The sequence below is a fragment of the Piliocolobus tephrosceles genome, chromosome 10 (assembly GCF_002776525.5).
Source record: "Piliocolobus tephrosceles isolate RC106 chromosome 10, ASM277652v3, whole genome shotgun sequence".
NCBI lineage: Eukaryota > Metazoa > Chordata > Mammalia > Primates > Cercopithecidae > Piliocolobus > Piliocolobus tephrosceles.
This window is the reverse complement of record NC_045443.1, coordinates 79,768,230-79,787,449: the sequence shown is the minus strand read 5'-3', so window position 1 is coordinate 79,787,449 and position 19,220 is coordinate 79,768,230. Positions and strand designations below refer to the sequence as shown.

Sequence of the window (19,220 nt, the reverse complement as noted above, 5' to 3'; positions counted from 1 at the left end):
CACTCAGTTTCTTCAGGCAATATCCATTTCAAAGCACAGTTTTTAGAAGATTATACAGCTATTCTGCTTTTCTTGATGATTAGTTTAGATAGGTTTTATTTAGAGATTATGATGTCATCAGTAAAATTAATTCAGACAAGAAAGATTTATCACTAATTAAGGGTAGAGTAACAAAGCTACAAATTTCTCTCTTTAAGCCTAATTTAGCTCTCACTAAAGAAAATACAAGAACATTTAACCTCATTCTTTATTGTATTTATCATACAGGATTAGTTAATATTATCAAGTAGCAGCTAGGAGACAAAAATATGCAATCACCGTATTATCTTACCAGTAAAATATTTAAGTATTGTGAGAGGGTGAGAGGAACAGAGGGTGATAGTTGATTATGTTATTAAATTGTGATTTGCTACAGGATCCAAGAAACATTCTTCCTGTATATCTTATTTTAGATGGTTCTTACAAGAGTTTGTATACAGTTTTGATTATATATTTTCAGAAAGATTTTGAGAAAATTAGAAGGTGACAAAATGTACTAGAAATTTACATTTTTTAAGTTAAACCAAAGTAATTGGGATTGTTTAAACCTAAGAGAAAGCCTAAAATAGCTTAATTACTAATTTCATGTATAAGATAAAGAATTAATGAAGGTACACTAGATTTCCTTAAATCCAAAAATATCTTGGAAAAAGAAAAATTTCCCATTTAAAAAACAGTAAAGCAATGGTCAGCTATCAAACAAGGATTTAAATTCATAAAGAACTCTAGTATCTTTTAGTTACACATTTCTTTGGGGAAAAATTTCTTAAAAAAAAAAAAAATTACAAGGGTAATACAACTCCAAAAGCTACCTTTTTTTTTTTTTTTTTTTTTCTTTTTTGAGACAATGAGTTAGGTCAAATGATTTCTAGAATCTCCTCTATAATACTGTTTTAACATGCAACATTGCCTTTGTTTAAGATCTGCTGTCTTTCAATTACACAAGTTGATATACTTGTAATTTAGAAAAAGCTCAAGCTTTGAAGAACACTTGGAAGCTACTGTTGCTCGAGGAAATTCCATATTGGCAAGTGCAACATTGAACATTACTTTGTTCTAGATATCCCTTTACTTCAAATTTAAGTTAAATTTTAATTACTTGTTTAGGATTTTAACAATTCCTAAACAGCAGAATGAGAACTTAGTTTACTTACTAGTTTTGGGCTAGGACTTCTACCTGATTTAAGAGGTTTGAAATGAGTGGAGGATACTCTATTCTGAATAGGCTCATGGCAGATTTTGATGGGTATGGGAATAACGAAAGCCTACTTATGCTTTTATTTTCTTGGTCTGTTAGATTAATGTGATCAAGTAAGATATGTATGTTAAGTAAGCTACTGTTGAATACAATGCTTTTGTACATCAAATTAAATAATTCAAAAGTAAAGTCACCTCCAAATCTTTAATAATGTCATGGAGTTCTGAATCAGCAGTGATAAAAGAGGTTAAAGGTGAATATACATTTGATTCACTTGACTTTGATGTCATTTTTCTTCTCTCTTTATTGGCTTCAGATGTTTCTCTGTTGGGTATTTGCTGTGAAGAAGTAGGCTCTATGGCATTAATAGGCAAAAGGTTTATAAGAGAAAAAGAATTTTCAAAACACAAATTTTCTTCTTGATGTGGTTGAGAATGAAGGGTTTCCATTTGGTTTCTGATATTAGAAATTACAGAGCCAGAAAAATGAGGTGAAATATCTGAGGCAGACATCTTTTCTTGATTTGTAAGACTGTTTTTAAACACTTCCTCAATATCAGCTTTATTTTTAACTTCTTTTTGCACTTTCCTTTCTTTTGCCATTTTTAATGCTAGTCCATTGACATCTAATCTTGACTGAGCATGACAGAGTTTCCAATGTTTCTTCAATTTTCTGTTTCTCTCCTCAGCTCCATGAGTATTGGTATTTGAGGAATCAATTCCATAAACTTTAAAGCCATACTTCAAGGACAAAAAGGAGCTTAGGTAGCCTTTACCGGAACCCAAGTCAATCACCTAAAGTTAGAAAAATAAATAAATTAAAGAATTTTAGGCAAACGGTAATAGAAAGGATTCTAGATTTTTTAAACAAACAAATGAGTTATGTAATTTAAATACTACTTTAAATTTTATTTGTTTTATTCCTATGAAAAACCAACCACTCATCATTTTTATTCAACATTTTACTGGAGGTTATAGCTAGTATAATAAGTCAAGGAAAAGAAGCAAAAGAAATACATAATGTAAGGGAAAAAATAAAACTGTCTTTTTTATACATAGATGACATCATGTCTGCAGAATATCTTAAAGAACATACAAAAGCTAATATAAATAGTAAGTGAATTGAGCAATGTGTGAGGGCACAAGTCAACATACTTAACAATGAATCATCAGAATATATATAATATTGTAGCAAAAAACAATTAGGAGTCAAGCTTGGTGGCTCAAACCTATAATCCCAGCACTTAGGGAGGCTGAGGAAGGAGAACTGCTTGAGATCAAGCATTTGAGACTGCCCTGGCCAATATAGCAAGATCCTGTCTCTATAAAAAAAAATAATAAAAACTAGGAAGTACAATTTTAAAACAATTAAAATAGTATAAAAATAGAATATATAGGAATAAATTTAACAAATATAGGAATAAATTTAACAAAAAAACCTATACACTGAAAACTATAAAACATTGTATAAAAGTCTAAAAAATTGATATAAGGAGATATACCATGTTCATGAAATGGCAGACTCAGTACTAAGATGGCAATTTTTTCTTCACATTTCAACACAATCCTGATTAAAATCCTAGCTAAGCTTTGCAAAGAAATTGATAAGTAGATACTATAATTTATAAAGTAAGGCAAAAATGCCTAGAATAATGAAAACAATTTTGAAAAAGAATAAAGTTGAAGAATTTTACTAATTCAAAAATATAAAACTAAATCAGTGTAGTATAGCTACAGCTGGTATAAAATTAGACACACATATCAATGGAAAAATGGAAAGAAACAGCTGATATACAAATAGAAATATAAATCAATGAGAAAAAAACAGTATAGAAATAGATCCACACTTATATGATCAACTGATTTTTGATAAAGGACCCAAGATAATTTAATGAAGAAGATAGGTTTTTCAACAAATGGTGCTGGTATAATTGGATGTTGATATAAAAAAAGAAAAAAAATTTTGCCTGCTACAAACCAAACACAAAAGCTAATTAAAGGTAGATCACAGATCTAAATATAATAGAAAAAAAATGTCATCTTATGGAATAAAGCATGAGAAAAATTGTGACACTAGGATAGGCAAACATTTATTATGTAGGACATAAAAATCAGGAATAACAAAAAGAATTGTAAAAATAGACTTTATTAATATTAAAACCTCTATTCAAAAAGATAAAAATGAAAAGAAATACTTGCAAAACATTCATCTGAGAAAGGACTTATATCTAGAATAAAGAACTCTTACAACTCAGTAAGAAGACAAGTAACCCAGTTAGAAAGCAGGCAAAATATTCAAACGTACACTTCACAAAATAAGATATACACATTGCCAATGTGAAAAGATGACTAATATCACTAGAGAAATACAAACAACCACCACAGTGAGATACATGCAGATGTAAAATGGTATGGCCACTTTGGAAAATACTGAGTTTACCATAAAGTTAAATATACACTTTACATATGACCCATCCATCTCACTCCAACTTATCCAAGAGAAATGAAAACATGTCCACACAAAGGCTTATATGTGAATATTCAGAGAAGTCTTACTCACAGAAGGAAAAAAATAGAAACAACTCAAATGTCCATCAACTGGCAAATAAAAAAACAAATAGCATATCTGGACTATAGTATATAGCACACTACTCAGCAATAAAATGGAACAAGGCATTAATACACAAAAAGATATCAATAGCTCTCAAATGCTATGTGCTAAGTGGAAGAACTGAAATGAAAAGTCTACATAATATGATTCCATTTGTACAATGTTCTAGAAAAGTCAAGATTAAAAGCAGATCAGTGATTCTCTGAGAATGAAAGAGAAAATATCCTACAAAAGCACACAAGAAAAGTTTTTAGGAGGATAGGAATATTCTTAATTATGCTAGTGGTTACATTAACTGTTACAATTACCAAAATTTATCAAAGCTAGAGTTGGTGAATATATAAATTACAAATTCAAGAAAACAAAAATAAGAATAAAAAGTTACAAACATTATTATTGTCATGCCATTTCATAAAATAAATGGAGAATTATAGAAATACTACCACAACAAATCATTAATTACCTACTCTTATACATATCTTTAATTCCTAAAGTCAATGAAATCCTGACATAAGTATGAGTCACTTAAGGAAACATTCCTATACTTACAGTAATGCATATCCTTAATTAAATCCTCAAAATATTTCAAGGTCTTACAATGAGACCAGTTCACAGGAAAAACTCTAGTAAATAATGTCTCACAAATACAAAATAAACTTAGTAATAATTCCCTATACTTCCATTTTATGTTATTATTCTAGGATAGGTATTGCAGGGAAACATAGAAGAATTATATACAGTCATGCATCACTTAATGATGGGAATATGTTCTGAGAAATATATTTAAAAATTCTGTTGCTGCACAAACATCTTTGAGTGTACTTATGCAAACCTACATGGTACAGCCTACTACACAACTAGGCTAAAAACCTGTACAGCATATTACTGCACTGAGTACATAACAAAATAAGTACTTGTGTATCTAAGCACATAAAAGGTACAATAAAAATACAGTATTATATGTTATGGTACTACCATCTTATATGTGATCTGTTGTTGACTGAAATGTCCTTATGCAGCATACAACTGTAAATTCTTGACTTCAAGAAACTACAGTCTAATTGCAGATACCATATCATACTCTTGCAAGGGCTATATAGTAGAAACTCTATTATTTAATTAGTTTTGTCTTCAAACTGTCTGATCAGAATAGGAAAATCCCCACCATCCTCATCTCCTGCCCCTTCCCCACAACAGACTTCCCTGCTGGATCATATGCCATACATCATAGGTTTGAAGACAGAGTAGTCTCTACTCCAGCACCTGGTGGGAGGGATCTTCTGAAACTCCCAACATTGTTTAGGAGACTTTCCCACAGAAACATAGTTACAGGTAGTGGTTAAATTTTGTAATAACATAAGTATGGTACTATACTTTAGATAAAAAAGATACATTTTGCTGACAGACCTAGAGATCTAACTACCATTCCAAACTAATGACTCTCAAATTTGTAACTCTAGTTTGGAATTCTTCCATTAACTGATACACATATATCTAACAGCAAACCTAACATTTTCACTTCAATAGATGCTTAATAAGCAACTAAAATTTAATATGCTTGAAACTGAGCTTTTGATATTCTTTTTAAACCTGCCCCTCCTAAAATTTTCTCCATCACAGTTAATGATATCTACATACCTCCAGGTAGAGAACAGGACTCCTTTTGTCTCTCATAAGCTACATCTGAACTGTGAGCAAATTCATGATCTCATCACTTACCAGAGTTACTTCATACCAACTCCATTCTGAGTCTGATTAACTGCAATAGCTTTCTCAGTGATCTCTCTGCTCTCACCTTTTCCCTATCACTGCATTTTCAAAAGAGAAGAACAAAGTCCAATCATACCACTACTCTTAGCAAATCCCTCATTGCCTCTTTGGCTTTATCTCATACTCTTAACTCCTATGGTTGCTGAGTCTTTTTGCTTCAACTCTGGAAGCTCCTGCTCGGATAGGAGCTAATTTTGCAAAGTAACCAGCTTGAATGTCCGCAAAGACTTTGGTAAAGAAAAGAGGCAAATATAGTGGAAATATGTGTTTCACAATACAACTCAATAGAGTAGAAAGAATGATTCAGTGGCTCCAATGGCTTCCAATCTCATTCAGGATAAAAAACCCAAATTATCACAATGACTTCCAAGACACTGCAACTTAATGTCCTGTCCTCTTCCACCACAACCTCAGCTCCTACTACTTTCTGCTTGTTCAATCTGACTTTCTGGATGTTTCAGAAACAAAGTAGGCATGTTCAGGGCCACTGAACCTGTTGTTCCCTCTCTAAGAAAAGTTTTTCCTCTAGATCATCTAATAGATAGCTTACCTCCTGAAGATTTTAACTCTATTACCATCACAATAAGGTCTTACTTGTCCTTCCCCTCTGTATCAAAAACTTTACCCCTAGATAAGCTCCTCCCTTTTGTTTTAAGTTTTCATCTTTAAAATATATCAACATACACATTAAAATACACTTATAACCATTTTATTGTCAATCTCTCCTAATTAGAACATAAATGCCACCAGGGCAAAAGTATTTCTTGTTTGTTTTGTTCACTGATGCATCCTCAGTATAGAAAATAAAGCCTGGTACATGGTTAAGAGCTAAGAAATATTTGCTAAACGAATGAATGCATGCAAGTATGACTGAGAGAACATGTTTTAGAAATAAAAATTAAGAGCCTTTGGTAATGTGAATGAAAGAGACAAAGGTGTTCAGCATGTAGACAGCAATATGGTTGAGGTAAAAATGATATTTTTTCTTGTTTAGTTTTCTGTGGTCACCAATAAGGTTGTGTATTTCAGAATCTTGGTTTCTACTTATCTCATGATATTTGTATTTACTAAATCTACATTTTAAAAATATAATAATAGTTGGGGACTTCAACACTCCCGTTCAGTATTGGACAGATCATCCAGACAGAAAGTCAGCAAAGAAACAGCAGACATAATCTGCATTATGGACCAAATGGACGTAACAGACATTTGCAGAACATTTCACTCAACAGCGGCATGGTCTTCTTCTCAGCACACAGACCATTCCCAAAGATAGACCATATGTTAGGACACAAAATAAGTCTCAAAAATTGAAATTATATCAAATATCAATAACAACAGAAACTTTGAAGAGTATAAAAACACATGGAAATGAAACAACATGCCCCTGAATGACCGATGTGTCAATGAAGAAATTACAATAAAATTTCAAAATGTATTGAAACTAATAAAAAGGGAAATACAACATACCAAAACCCATGGGATACAGCAAAAGTACTAATAAGAGAGAAGTTGACAGCATTAAATGAATGTAAAGTAGAAAATGTTCAAATAAACAACCTAACAATATATCTTAAAAAAAAAAAAAATTGAAAAGCAAGAGCAAACTAAACCTAAAATTAATAGAGGAAAAGAAATAAAGAAATCCACATCTAGCATCATACTAATTAGAGAAAAAGTGAAAGCCTTTCCACCAAGATCTGGAACAGGACAAGAATGCCCACTTTCACCGTTTCTATTCAACATAGTATTGGAGGTCCTAGCCAGAGCAATTAGGCAAGAGAAAGATATAAAGGGCATCCAATTTGAAAGGAAAAAGTCAAATGATCTTTGTTTTCAGATGATATTATCTTATACCTAGAAAAACTGAAAGACTCCATCAAAAAACTATTAGAACTGATGAAGAAATTCAGTAAAGTTGCAGGAGACAAAAATCAATAACAAAAACTAGTAGCATTTCTATATGACAACAGAGAACAATCTGAGATGGAAAACAGGAAAGTAATCTCATTTACAATATCTACAAAATAATATCCCTAGGAATAAATGCCACCAAAGAAGTTAAAGATCTCAACAGTGAAAATTACAAAACATTGATGAAATAAATTGATAAGGACACAAAAAAATGGAAATATATTTCATATTCATGGATTAGAAGAATCAATATTGTTAAAATGTGCATACTACCCAAAGAAATCTAGAGTTTCAATGCAATTCCTATTATAACATCAATGACATTCTGCTCAGAAATAGAAAAAAAAAATCCTAAAATTTATGTGGAACCACAAGAGACCCAGAACAGCCAAATCAATCTTGAGCAAAAAGAACAAAGCTGGAGGCATCACACTACTTAACTTCCAATTATATTACAAAGCTATACTAACCAAAACAGTATGACACTGGCATAAAAACACACACATAGATCAATAAAACAGATTAGAGAACCCAGAATTAAATCCATGCATTTACAGCCAACTCATTTTCAACAAAGGTGCTAAGAAGATACATTAGGGCAAGCACAGTCTCTTTAATAAATGGTAAAACTGGATATCCATAAGCAGAAGAATGAAACTAGACCCCTATCTTTCACCATATACAAAAATCAAATCAAAATGGATTAAAGACTTAAATCTAAGACCTGAATCTATGAAACTACTAGAAGAAAACATTGGAGAAACACTTTAGGACATTGGTCTAGGCAAAGATTTCTTGAGTAGGACCTCAAAAGCACAGGCAACCACAGCAAAAACGGGCAATGGACACAAATGGGATCACATCAAGCTGAGAACCTTCTGCAGAGCAAAGTAAATAATCAGAGTGAAGAGATATACACACATTGGGAGAACACATGTGCAAACTATCCACTCGACAAGGGATCAAAAACCAGAATACATAAGGGACACAAACAACTCAATGGAATAAAAGCAAATAATCTGTTTTAAAAATGGCCAAAAGAGCTGAATAGACATTTTTCAAATGAAGACATACTAATGGCCAATAGGTATATGAAAAAAATATTCAACATTACTAAGCATCAGAGAAATGCAAATAAAAACTATAAGGAGATATCATCTCATCCCAGTTACAATGGCTATTATCAAAAAGCGTTAAGATAGGTGTTGGCAAGAATGTAGACAAATAACTCATATATTGTTGGTGAGAATGTAAATTAGTACAGTCATTATGGAAAACAGTATAGAGGTTCTTCAAAAAACTAAAAATAGAACTATCATATGATCTAGCAATTCCATTACTGGGTATATATCCAAAAAAAAAAAAAAAAAGGAAATCAGTATATTGAAGAGATGCACATGTTTACTGTAGCCCTATTCATAATGGCCAAAATATGGAAACAACCTAAGTGCCCATCAATGAATTTATGGATAAAGAAAATGTAGTATATATGCATGATGAAATGTTATATATGTTTTATTTGGGAGGTTAAAGGAACACTGGCAATAAAGGAGAGGAGAGAATAAACAAAAGCAGCCCAATAAAATATGTGCTATTAAGCAAGACACCACATTAAGCCAACCTGGGTTTAATACTATTCAGAAATTCTGAGACTGAAGTGTAGAATACATACCATCCCTCAGAATCATCCTACATGAAATGCTGCATCAATTACCACTGCAGAGCTGCTCACTGGGAGGAATTAATTCCCAGAACTTGTATGCAGGCAGTGCTTGCTTCACAATTACAGAAAACACACAGGGAAGAAATGCAGACACTGCCAGGTAGAAACCAATCTGGTATACCATGAAACAAAAGGCCTGAAAGTACTTAGATCAGGCACCCTACAGCATCTGCTATGTCCATAAACCCAACATCCATCTTAATACCTAGAATATTAATATTTCTACTACATATAACTATGTTTTCCTTCCATATTCTGTCTCCCTGCTTCTCCAACCAGAGGCAATAATTATTAAATTATTGTTTATAATTTTCTTAATAGTTTTTTGTATATAATTTTTGTATTAAATACACCATTGTTTCACTTAATAACTACTTAAAAATGGTACCATAAAATGTGTAATCTTCTGTAACTTGCTTTTTCCTATTCGATTTTATGTTTCTAATATTTATGCATACATATACTGCAGTAGTTTAAGCTTTACTGATATATTATGTTCCAATATGTAAATATACCAGTTTATCCAATCTCCTGTGGATAAGCATTTGGTTTATTACTAGTTTTCTGCCTTTAGGAACATTCTTATATGATATATAACTCCTGATGCTTGTGTACAAAGTTTTTCTAGGTGGAGGTATATACCTAAAGTTGAACTGATGAGTCATAGGGTATATGATTGTTCAAGTTTACAAAATAGTGTCAAACTGTTTTTGAAAGTGGTTATGCCAATATACACTCTAGCCTAGAGTGTGTAAGAATGCCCTAGGAGGTTGGACGGTTCAGAGATGGCTGAATAGGAACAGCTCCAGTATACAGCTCCCAGCGTGAGCGATGCAGAAGACGGGAGATTTCTGCATTTCCAACTGAGGTACCAGGTCATAGGGACTGGTTGGACAGTGGGTGCAGCCCACAGACTGTGAGCTGAAGCAGGGCGGGGCATCGCCTCACCCAGGAAGTGCAAGGTGTAGGGGAATTCCCTTTCCTAGCCAAGGGAAGCCATGACAGAGGTACCTGTAAAACTGGGACATTCCCACCCTAATACTGCGCTTTTCCAACAATCTTAGCAAACTGCACAACAGAAGATTATATCCTGTACCTGGTTCAGCAGGTCCCACGCCCATGGAGCCTTGCTCATTGCTAGCACAGCAGTCCCAGATCCAACTGCAAGCCAGCAGGGAGGCTGGGAAAGGGGCATTAGCCATTGCTGAGGCTTGACTAGGTAAACAAAGTGGCGGGGAAGCTCCAACTGGGTGGAGCCCTCCACAGCCCAATGAAGCCTGCCTGCCTCTGTAGACTCTACCTCTGGGGGCAGGGCATAGCTGAAAACAGGCAACAGAAACTTCTGCAGACTTAAACGTCCCAGTCTGACAGCTTTGAAGAGAGCAGTGGTTCTCCCAGTATGGTGTTTGAGATCTGAGAATGGACAGACTGCCTCCTCAAGTGGGTCCCTGACCCCTGAATAGCCTAACTGGGAGACACTTCCAAGTAGGGGCCCATTGACATCTCATACAGCCAGGTGGCCCTCTGACACGAAGCTTCCAGAGGAAGGATCAGGCAGCAACATTTCCTGTTCTGCAAAAATCCTCAACAAAATACTGGCAAACAGATTCCAACAGCACATCAAAAAGCTTATCCACCATGATCAAGTTGGTTTCATCCCTGGGATGCAAGGCTGCTTCCACATACTCAAATCAATAAACACAATACATAACATAAACAGAACCAAAGACAAAAGCCACATGATTATCTCAATAGATGCAGAAAAGGCCTTCAACAAAATTCAATAGCCCTTCATGCTAAAAACTCTCAATAAACTAGGTATTGATAGGACATATCTCAAAATAATAAGAGCTATTTATGACAAACCCACAGCCAATATCATACTGAATGGGCAAAAACTGGAAAAATTCCCTTTGAAAACTGGCACAAGACAGGGATGCCCTCTCTCACCACTCCTACTCAACATAGTGTTGGAAGTTCTGGCCAGGGCAACCAGGCAGGAGAAAGAAATAAAGCATATTCAGTTAGGAAAAGAGGAAGTCAAATTGCCCCTGTTTGCAGATGACATGATTGTATATTTAGAAAGCCCCATCGTCTCAGCCCAAAATCTCCTTAAGCTGATAAGCAACTTCAGCAAAGTCTCAGGATACAAAATTAATGTGCAAAAATCACAAGCATTCCTATACATCAATAACAGACAAACACAGGGCCAAATAATGAGTGAACACCCATTAACAATTGCTTCAAAGAGAATAAAATACCTAGGAATCCAACTTACAAAGGATGTGAAGGACCTCTTCAAGGAGAACTACAAATCACTGTTCAGTGAAAAAAAAGAGGACACAAACAAATGGAAGAACATTCCATGCTCATGAATAGGAAGAATCGATATCGTGAAAATAGCCATACTGCCCAAGGTAAATTATAGATTCAATGCCATCCCCATCAAGCTACCAATGACTTTCTTCACAGAATTGGAAAAAAACTACTTTAAAGTTCACATGGAACCAAAAAAGGGCCCACATTGTCAAGACAATCCTAAGCCAAAACAACAAAGCTGGAGGCATCACGCTACCTGACTTCAAACTATACTACAAGGCTACAGTAACCAAAACAGCATAGTACTGGTACCAAAACAGAGATACTGACCAATGGAACAGAACAGAGCCCTCAGAAATAATACCATACATCTACAACCATCCGATCTTTGACAAACCCGACAAAAACAAGAAATGGGGAAAGGATTCCCTATTTAATAAATGGTGCTGGGAAAACTGGCTAGCCATATGTAGAAAGCTGAAATTGCATCCTTTCCTTACACATTATACAAAAATTAATTCACAATGGATTAAAGACTGGAATGTTAGACCTAACACCAGAAAAATCGTAGAAGAAAACCTAGGCAATACCATTTAGGACATCGGCATGGGCAAGAACTTCATCACTAAAACACCAAAAGCAATGGCAACAAAAGCCAAAATAGACAAATGGGATCTAATTAAACTAAAGAGCACAGCCCAGGAAACTACCTGTGTTTCCTACACAGCAAAGGAAACTACCATCAGAATGAACAGACTACCATCAGAACGAACAGGCAACCAACAGAATGGGAGAAAAGTTTTGCAATCTACCCATCTGACAAAAGGGCTAATATCCAGAATCTACAAAGAACTTAAACAAATTGACAAGAAAAAAATCAAACCACCCCATCAAAAACTGGGTGAAGGATGTGAACAGACACCTCTCAAAAGAAGACATTTACGCATCCAATAGACACATGAAAAAATGCTCATCACTCGCCATCAGAGAAATGCAAATCAAAACCACAATGAGATACCATCTCATACCAGTTAGAATGGCGATCATTAAAAAGTCAGGAAACAACAAGTGCTGGAGAGGATGTGGAGAAATAGGAACATTTTTACACTGTTGGTGGGAGTATAAGCTAGTTCAACCATTGTGGAAGACAGTGTGGTGATTCCTCAAGGATCTAGAACTAGAAATACCATTTGACCCAGTCATCCCATTACTGGGTATATACCCAAAGGATTATAAATCATGCTACTATAAAGACACATGCACACATATGTTTACTGTAGCACTATTCACAATAGCAAAGACTTGGAACCAACCCAAATATCCATCAATGACAGAATGGATTAAAAAAATGTGGCACATATACCAAACGGAATACTATGCAGCCATAAAAAAGGATGAGATCGAGGGGGGCGGAGCAAGATGGCCGAATAGGAACAGCTTCAGTCTCCATCTCCCAGCACGAGCGACACAGAAGACCGGTGATTTCTGCATTTTCAACTGAGGTACTGGGGTCATCTCACTCGGGAGTGCCGGACAATCGGTGCTGGTCAGCTGCTGCAGCCCGACCAGCGAGAGCTGAAGCAGGGCGAGGCATCGCCTCACCTGGGAAGCGCTAGGGGGAAGGGAGTCCCTTTTCCTAGCCAGGGGAACTGAGACACACAACACCTGGAAAATAGGGTAACTCCCACCCCAATACTGCGCTGTAACACCGGCACACCGGAGATTATATCCCACACCTGGCCGGGAGGGTCCCACGCCCACGGAGCCTCCCTCCTTGCTAACACAGCAGTCTGCAGCAATCTAACCGCAAGGCAGCAGCGAGGCTGGGGGAGGGGCGCCCGCCATCGCTGAGGCTTAAGTAGGTAAATAAAGCCGCTGGGAGGCTCGAACTGGATGGAGCTCACAGCAGCTCAAGGAAACCTGCCTGTCTCTGTAGACTCCGCCTCTGGGGACAGGGCTCAGCTAAAGCAGCAGAGGCCTGTCCAGACGCGAACGACTCTGTCTGACAGCTTTGAAGAGAGCAGTGCATCTCCCAACACCGAGGGAACGACTCTGTCTGACAGCTTTGAAGAGAGCAGTGGATCTCCCAACACCGAGGTTGAGACCTGAGAAGGGGCAGTCTGCCTGCTCAAATGGGTCCCTGACCCCTGAGTAGCCTAACTGGGAGACATCCCCCACTAGGGGCAGTCTGACACCCCACACCTCACAGGGTGGAGTACACCCCTGAGAGGAAGCTTCCAAAGCAAGAATCAGACAGGTGCACTCGCTGTTCAGCAATATTCTATCTTCTGCAACCTCTGCTGCTGACATCCAGGCAAACAGGGTCTGGAGTGGACTTCAAGCAATCTCCAACAGACCTATAGCTGAGGGTCCTGACTGTCAGAAGGAAAACTATCAAACAGGAAGGACACCTATACCAAAACCCCATCAGTACGTCACCATCATCAAAGACCAGAGACAGATAAAACCACAAAGATGGGGAAAAAGCAGGGCAGAAAAGCTGGAAATTCAAAAAATAAGAGCGCATCTCCTCCTGCAAAGGAGCACAGCCCATCGCCAGCAACGGATCAAAGCTGATCAGAGAATGATTTTGACGAGATGAGAGAAGAAGGCTTCAGTCCATCAAACCTCTCAGAGCTAAAGGAGGAATTACGTACCCAGCGCAAAGAAACTAAAAATCTTGAAAAAAGAGTGGAAGAATTGACAGCTAGACTAATTAATGCAGAGAAGGTCATAAACGAAATGACAGAGATGAAAACCATGACACGAGAAATACGTGACAAATGCACAAGCTTCAGTAACTGACTCGATCAACTGGAAGAAAGAGTATCAGTGATGGAGGATCAAATGAATGAAATGAAGCGAGAAGAGAAACCAAAAGAAAAAAGAAGAAAAAGAAATGAACAAAGCCTGCAAGAAGTATGGGATTATGTAAAAAGACCAAATCTACGTCTGATTGGGGTGCCTGAAAGTGAGGGGGAAAATGGAACCAAATTGGAAAACACTCTACAGGATATCATCCAGGAGAACTTTCCTAACCTAGCAGGGCAGGCCAACATTCAAATTCAGGAAATACAGAGAACGCCACAAAGATACTCCTCCAGAAGAGCAACTCCAAGACACATAATTGCCAGATCCACCAAAGTTGAAATGAAGGAAAAAATCTTAAGGGCAGCCAGAGAGAAAGGTCGGGTTACCCACAAAGGGAAGCCCATCAGACTGACAGCAGATCTCTCGGCAGAAACTCTACAAGCCAGAAGAGAGTGGGGGCCAATATTCAACGTTCTTAAAGAAAAGAATTTTCAACCCAGAATTTCATATCCAGCCAAACTAAGTTTCATAAGTGAAGGAGAAATAAAATTCTTTACAGATAAGCAAATGCTTAGAGATTTTGTCACCACCAGGCCTGCCTTACAAGAGACCCTGAAGGAAGCCCTAAACATGGAAAGGAACAACTGGTACCAGCCATTGCAAAAACATGCCAAAATGTAAAGACCATCAAGGCTAGGAAGAAACTGCATCAACTAATGAGCAAAATAACCAGTTAATATCATAATGGCAGGATCAAGTTCACACATAACAATATTAACCTTAAATGTAAATGGACTAAATGCTCCAATTAAAAGACACAGACTGGCAAACTGCATAAAGAGTCAAGACCCATCAGTCTGCTGTCTTCAGGAGACCCATCTCACATGCAGAGACATACACAGGCTCAAAATAAAGGGATGGAGGAAGATCTACCAAGCAAATGGAGAACAAAAAAAAGCAGGGGTTGCAATCCTAGTCTCTGATAAAACAGACTTTAAACCATCAAAGATCAAAAGAGACAAAGAAGGCCATTACATAATGGTAAAGGGATCAATTCAACAGGAAGAGCTAACTATCCTAAATATATATGCACCCAATACAGGAGCACCCAGATTCATAAAGCAAGTCCTTAGAGACTTACAAAGAGACTTAGACTCCCATACAATAATAATGGGAGACTTCAACACTCCACTGTCAACATTAGACAGATCAACGAGACAGAAAGTTAACAAGGATATCCAGGAATTGAACTCATCTCTGCACCAAGCGGACCTAATAGATATCTATAGAACTCTCCACCCCAAGTCAACAGAATATACATTCTTCTCAGCACCACATCACACTTATTCCAAAATTGACCACATAATTGGAGGTAAAGCACTCCTCAGCAAATGTAAAAGAACAGAAATTATAACAAACTGTCTCTCTGACCACAGTGCAATGAAACTAGAACTCAGGACTAAGAAAATCAATCAAAACCGCTCAACTACATGGAAACTGAACAACCCGCTCCTGAATGACTACTGGGTACATAACGAAATGAAAGCAGAAATAAAGATGTTCTTTGAAACCAATGAGAACAAAGATACAACATACCAGAATCTCAGGGACACATTTAAAGCAGTGTGTAGAGGGAAATTTATAGCACTAAGTGCCCACAAGAGAAAGCAGGAAAGATCTAAAATTGACACTCTAACATCACAATTAAAAGAACTAGAGAGGCAAGAGCAAACACATTCAAAAGCTAGCAGAAGGCAAGAAATAACTAAGATCAGAGCAGAACTGAAGGAGATAAGAGACACAAAAAACCCTCCAAAAAATCAATGAATCCAGGAGTTGGTTTTTTGAAAAGATCAACAAAATTGACAGACCGCTAGCAAGGCTAATAAAGAAGAAAAGAGAGAGGAATCAAATAGACGCAATCAAAAATGATAAACGGGATATCACCACCGACCCCACAGAAATACAAACTACCATCAGAGAATACTATAAACACCTCTACGCAAATCAACTAGAAAATCTAGAAGAAATGGATAATTTCCTGGACACGTACACTCTTCCAAGACTAAACCAGGAAGAAGTTGAATCCCTGAATAGACCAATAGCAGCCTCTGAAATTGAGGCAACAATTAATAGCCTACCCACCAAAAAAAGCCCAGGACCAGATGGATTCACAGCTGAATTCTACGAGAGGTACAAGGAGGAGCTGGTACCATTACTTCTGAAACTATTCCAATCAATTGAAAAAGAGGGAATCCTCCCTAACTCATTTTATGAGGCCAACATCATCCTGATACCAAAGCCTGGCAGAGACACAACAAAAAAAGAGAATTTTAGACCAATCTCCCTGATGAACATCGATGCAAAAATCCTCAATAAAATACTGGCAAACCAGATTCAGCAGCACATCAAAAAGCTTATCCACCATGATCAAGTGGGCTTCATCCCTGGGATGCAAGGCTGGTTCAACATTCGCAAATCAATCAACGTAATCCAGCACATAAACAGAACCAAAGACAAGAACCACATGATTATCTCAATAGATGCAGAAAAGGCTTTTGACAAAATTCAACAGCCCTTCATGCTAAAAACGCTCAACAAATTCAGTATTGATGGAACATACCTCAAAATAATAAGAGCTATTTATGACAAACCCACAGCTAATATCATAATGAATGGGCAAAAACTGGAAAAATTCCCTTTGAAAACTGGCACAAGACAGGGATGCCCTCTCTCACCACTCCTATTCAACATAGTGTTGGAAGTTCTGGCTAGGGCAATCAGGCAAGAGAAAGAAATCAAGGGTATTCAGTTAGGAAAAGAGGAAGTCAAATTGTCCCTGTTTGCAGATGACATGATTGTGTATTTAGAAAACCCCATCGTCTCAGCCCAAAATCTTCTTAAGCTGATAAGCAACTTCAGCAAAGTCTCAGGATACAAAATTAATGTGCAAAAATCACAAGCATTCTTATACACCAGTAACAGACAAGCAGAGAGCCAAATCAGGAATGAACTTCCATTCACAATTGCTTCAAAGGGAATAAAATACCTAGGAATCCAACTTACAAGGGATATAAAAGACCTCTTCAAGGAGAACTACAAACCACTGCTCAGTGAAATCAAAGAGGACACAAACAAATGGAAGAACAGTCCATGCTCATGGATAGGAAGAATCAATATCGTGAAAATGGCCATACTGCCCAAGGTTATTTATAGATTCAATGCCATCCCCATCAAGCTACCAATGAGTTTCTTCACAGAATTGGAAAAAACTGCTTTAAAGTTCATATGGAACCAAAAAAGAGCCCGCATTGCCAAGACAATCCTAAGTCAAAAGGACAAAGCCGGAGGCGTCACGCTACCTGACTTCAAACTATACTACAAGGCTACAGTAACCAAAACAGCATGGTCCTGGTACCAAAACAGAGATATAGACCAATGGAACAGAACGGAGCCTTCAGAAATAATGCCACACATCTACAACCATCTGATCTTTGACAAACCTGACAAAAACAAGAAATGGGGAAAGGATTCCCTATTTAATAAATGGTGCTGGGAAAATTGGCTAGCCATAAGGAGAAAGCTGAAACTGGATCCTTTCCTTACTCCTTATACGAAGATTAATTCAAGATGGATTAGAGACTTAAATGTTAGACCTAATACCATAAAAACCCTAGAAGAAAATCTAGGTAGTACCATTCAGGACATAGGCATGGGCAAGGACTTCATGTCTAAAACACCAAAAGCAACGGCAGCAAAAGCCAAAATTGACAAATGGGATCTCATTAAACTAAAGAGCTTCTGCACAGCAAAAGAAACTACCATCAGAGTGAACAGGCAACCTACAGAATGGGAGAAAATTTTTGCAATCTACTCATCTGACAAAGGGCTAATTTCCAGAATCTACAAAGAACTCAAACAAATATACAAGAAAAAAACAAACAACCCCATCCAAAAGTGGGGAAAGGATATGAACAGACATTTCTCAAAAGAAGACATTCATACAGCCAACAGACACATGAAAAAATGCTCATCATCACTCGCCATCAGAGAAATGCAAATCAAAACCACAATGAGATACCATCTCACACCAGTTAGAATGGCAATCATTAAAAAATCAGGAAACAACAGGTGTTGGAGAGGATGTGGAGAAATAGGAACACTTTTACACTGTTGGTGGGATTGTAAACTAGTTCAACCATTATGGAAAACAGTATGGCAATTCCTCAAGGATCTAGAACTAGATGTACCATATGACCCAGCCATCCCACTACTGGGTATATACCCAAAGGATTATAAATTATGCTACTACAAAGACATATGCACACGTATGTTTATTGCGGCACTATTCACAATAGCAAAGACTTGGAATCAACCCAAATGTCCATCAGTGACAGACTGGATTAAGAAAATGTGGCACATATACACCATGGAATACTATGCAGCCATAAAAAAGGATGAGTTTGTGTCCTTTGTAGGGACATGGATGCAGCTGGAAACCATCATTCTTAGCAAACTATCACAAGAAGAGAAAACCAGACACCGCATGTTCTCACTCATAGGTGGGAACTGAACAATGAGCTCACTTGGACTCAGGAAGGGGAACATCACACAGTGGGGCCTATCATGGGGAGGGGGGAGGGGGAAGGATTGCATTGGGGAGTTATACCTGATATAAATGATGAATTGATGGGTGCTGACGAGTTGATGGGTGCAGCACACCAACATGGCACATGTATACATATGTAACAAACCTGCACGTTATGCACATGTACCCTAGAACTTAAAGTATAATAAAAACAAACAAAACAAACAAACAAACAAAAAAAGGATGAG

At 37.0% G+C, this 19,220-nt stretch overlaps 1 protein-coding gene across 5 annotated transcripts in view; it reads right to left on the bottom strand.

Annotated features, from left to right (window-relative positions):
- The window catches only part of METTL25 (methyltransferase like 25), a 121,604-nt gene that overhangs the window by 69,642 nt on the left and 32,742 nt on the right, over positions 1 to 19,220 (bottom strand). For all 5 annotated transcript variants that reach the window (XR_002733331.3, XM_023220258.2, XM_023220349.2 and 2 more), the window contains exon 4: positions 1,432 to 2,031. Coding sequence is in view for 4 of the 5 variants with exons in the window: in XM_023220258.2 (XP_023076026.2) it covers positions 1,432 to 2,031 (600 nt within the window). In the remaining variant the exon portion in view is untranslated. The remainder of the gene's footprint in view (positions 1 to 1,431; positions 2,032 to 19,220) is intronic.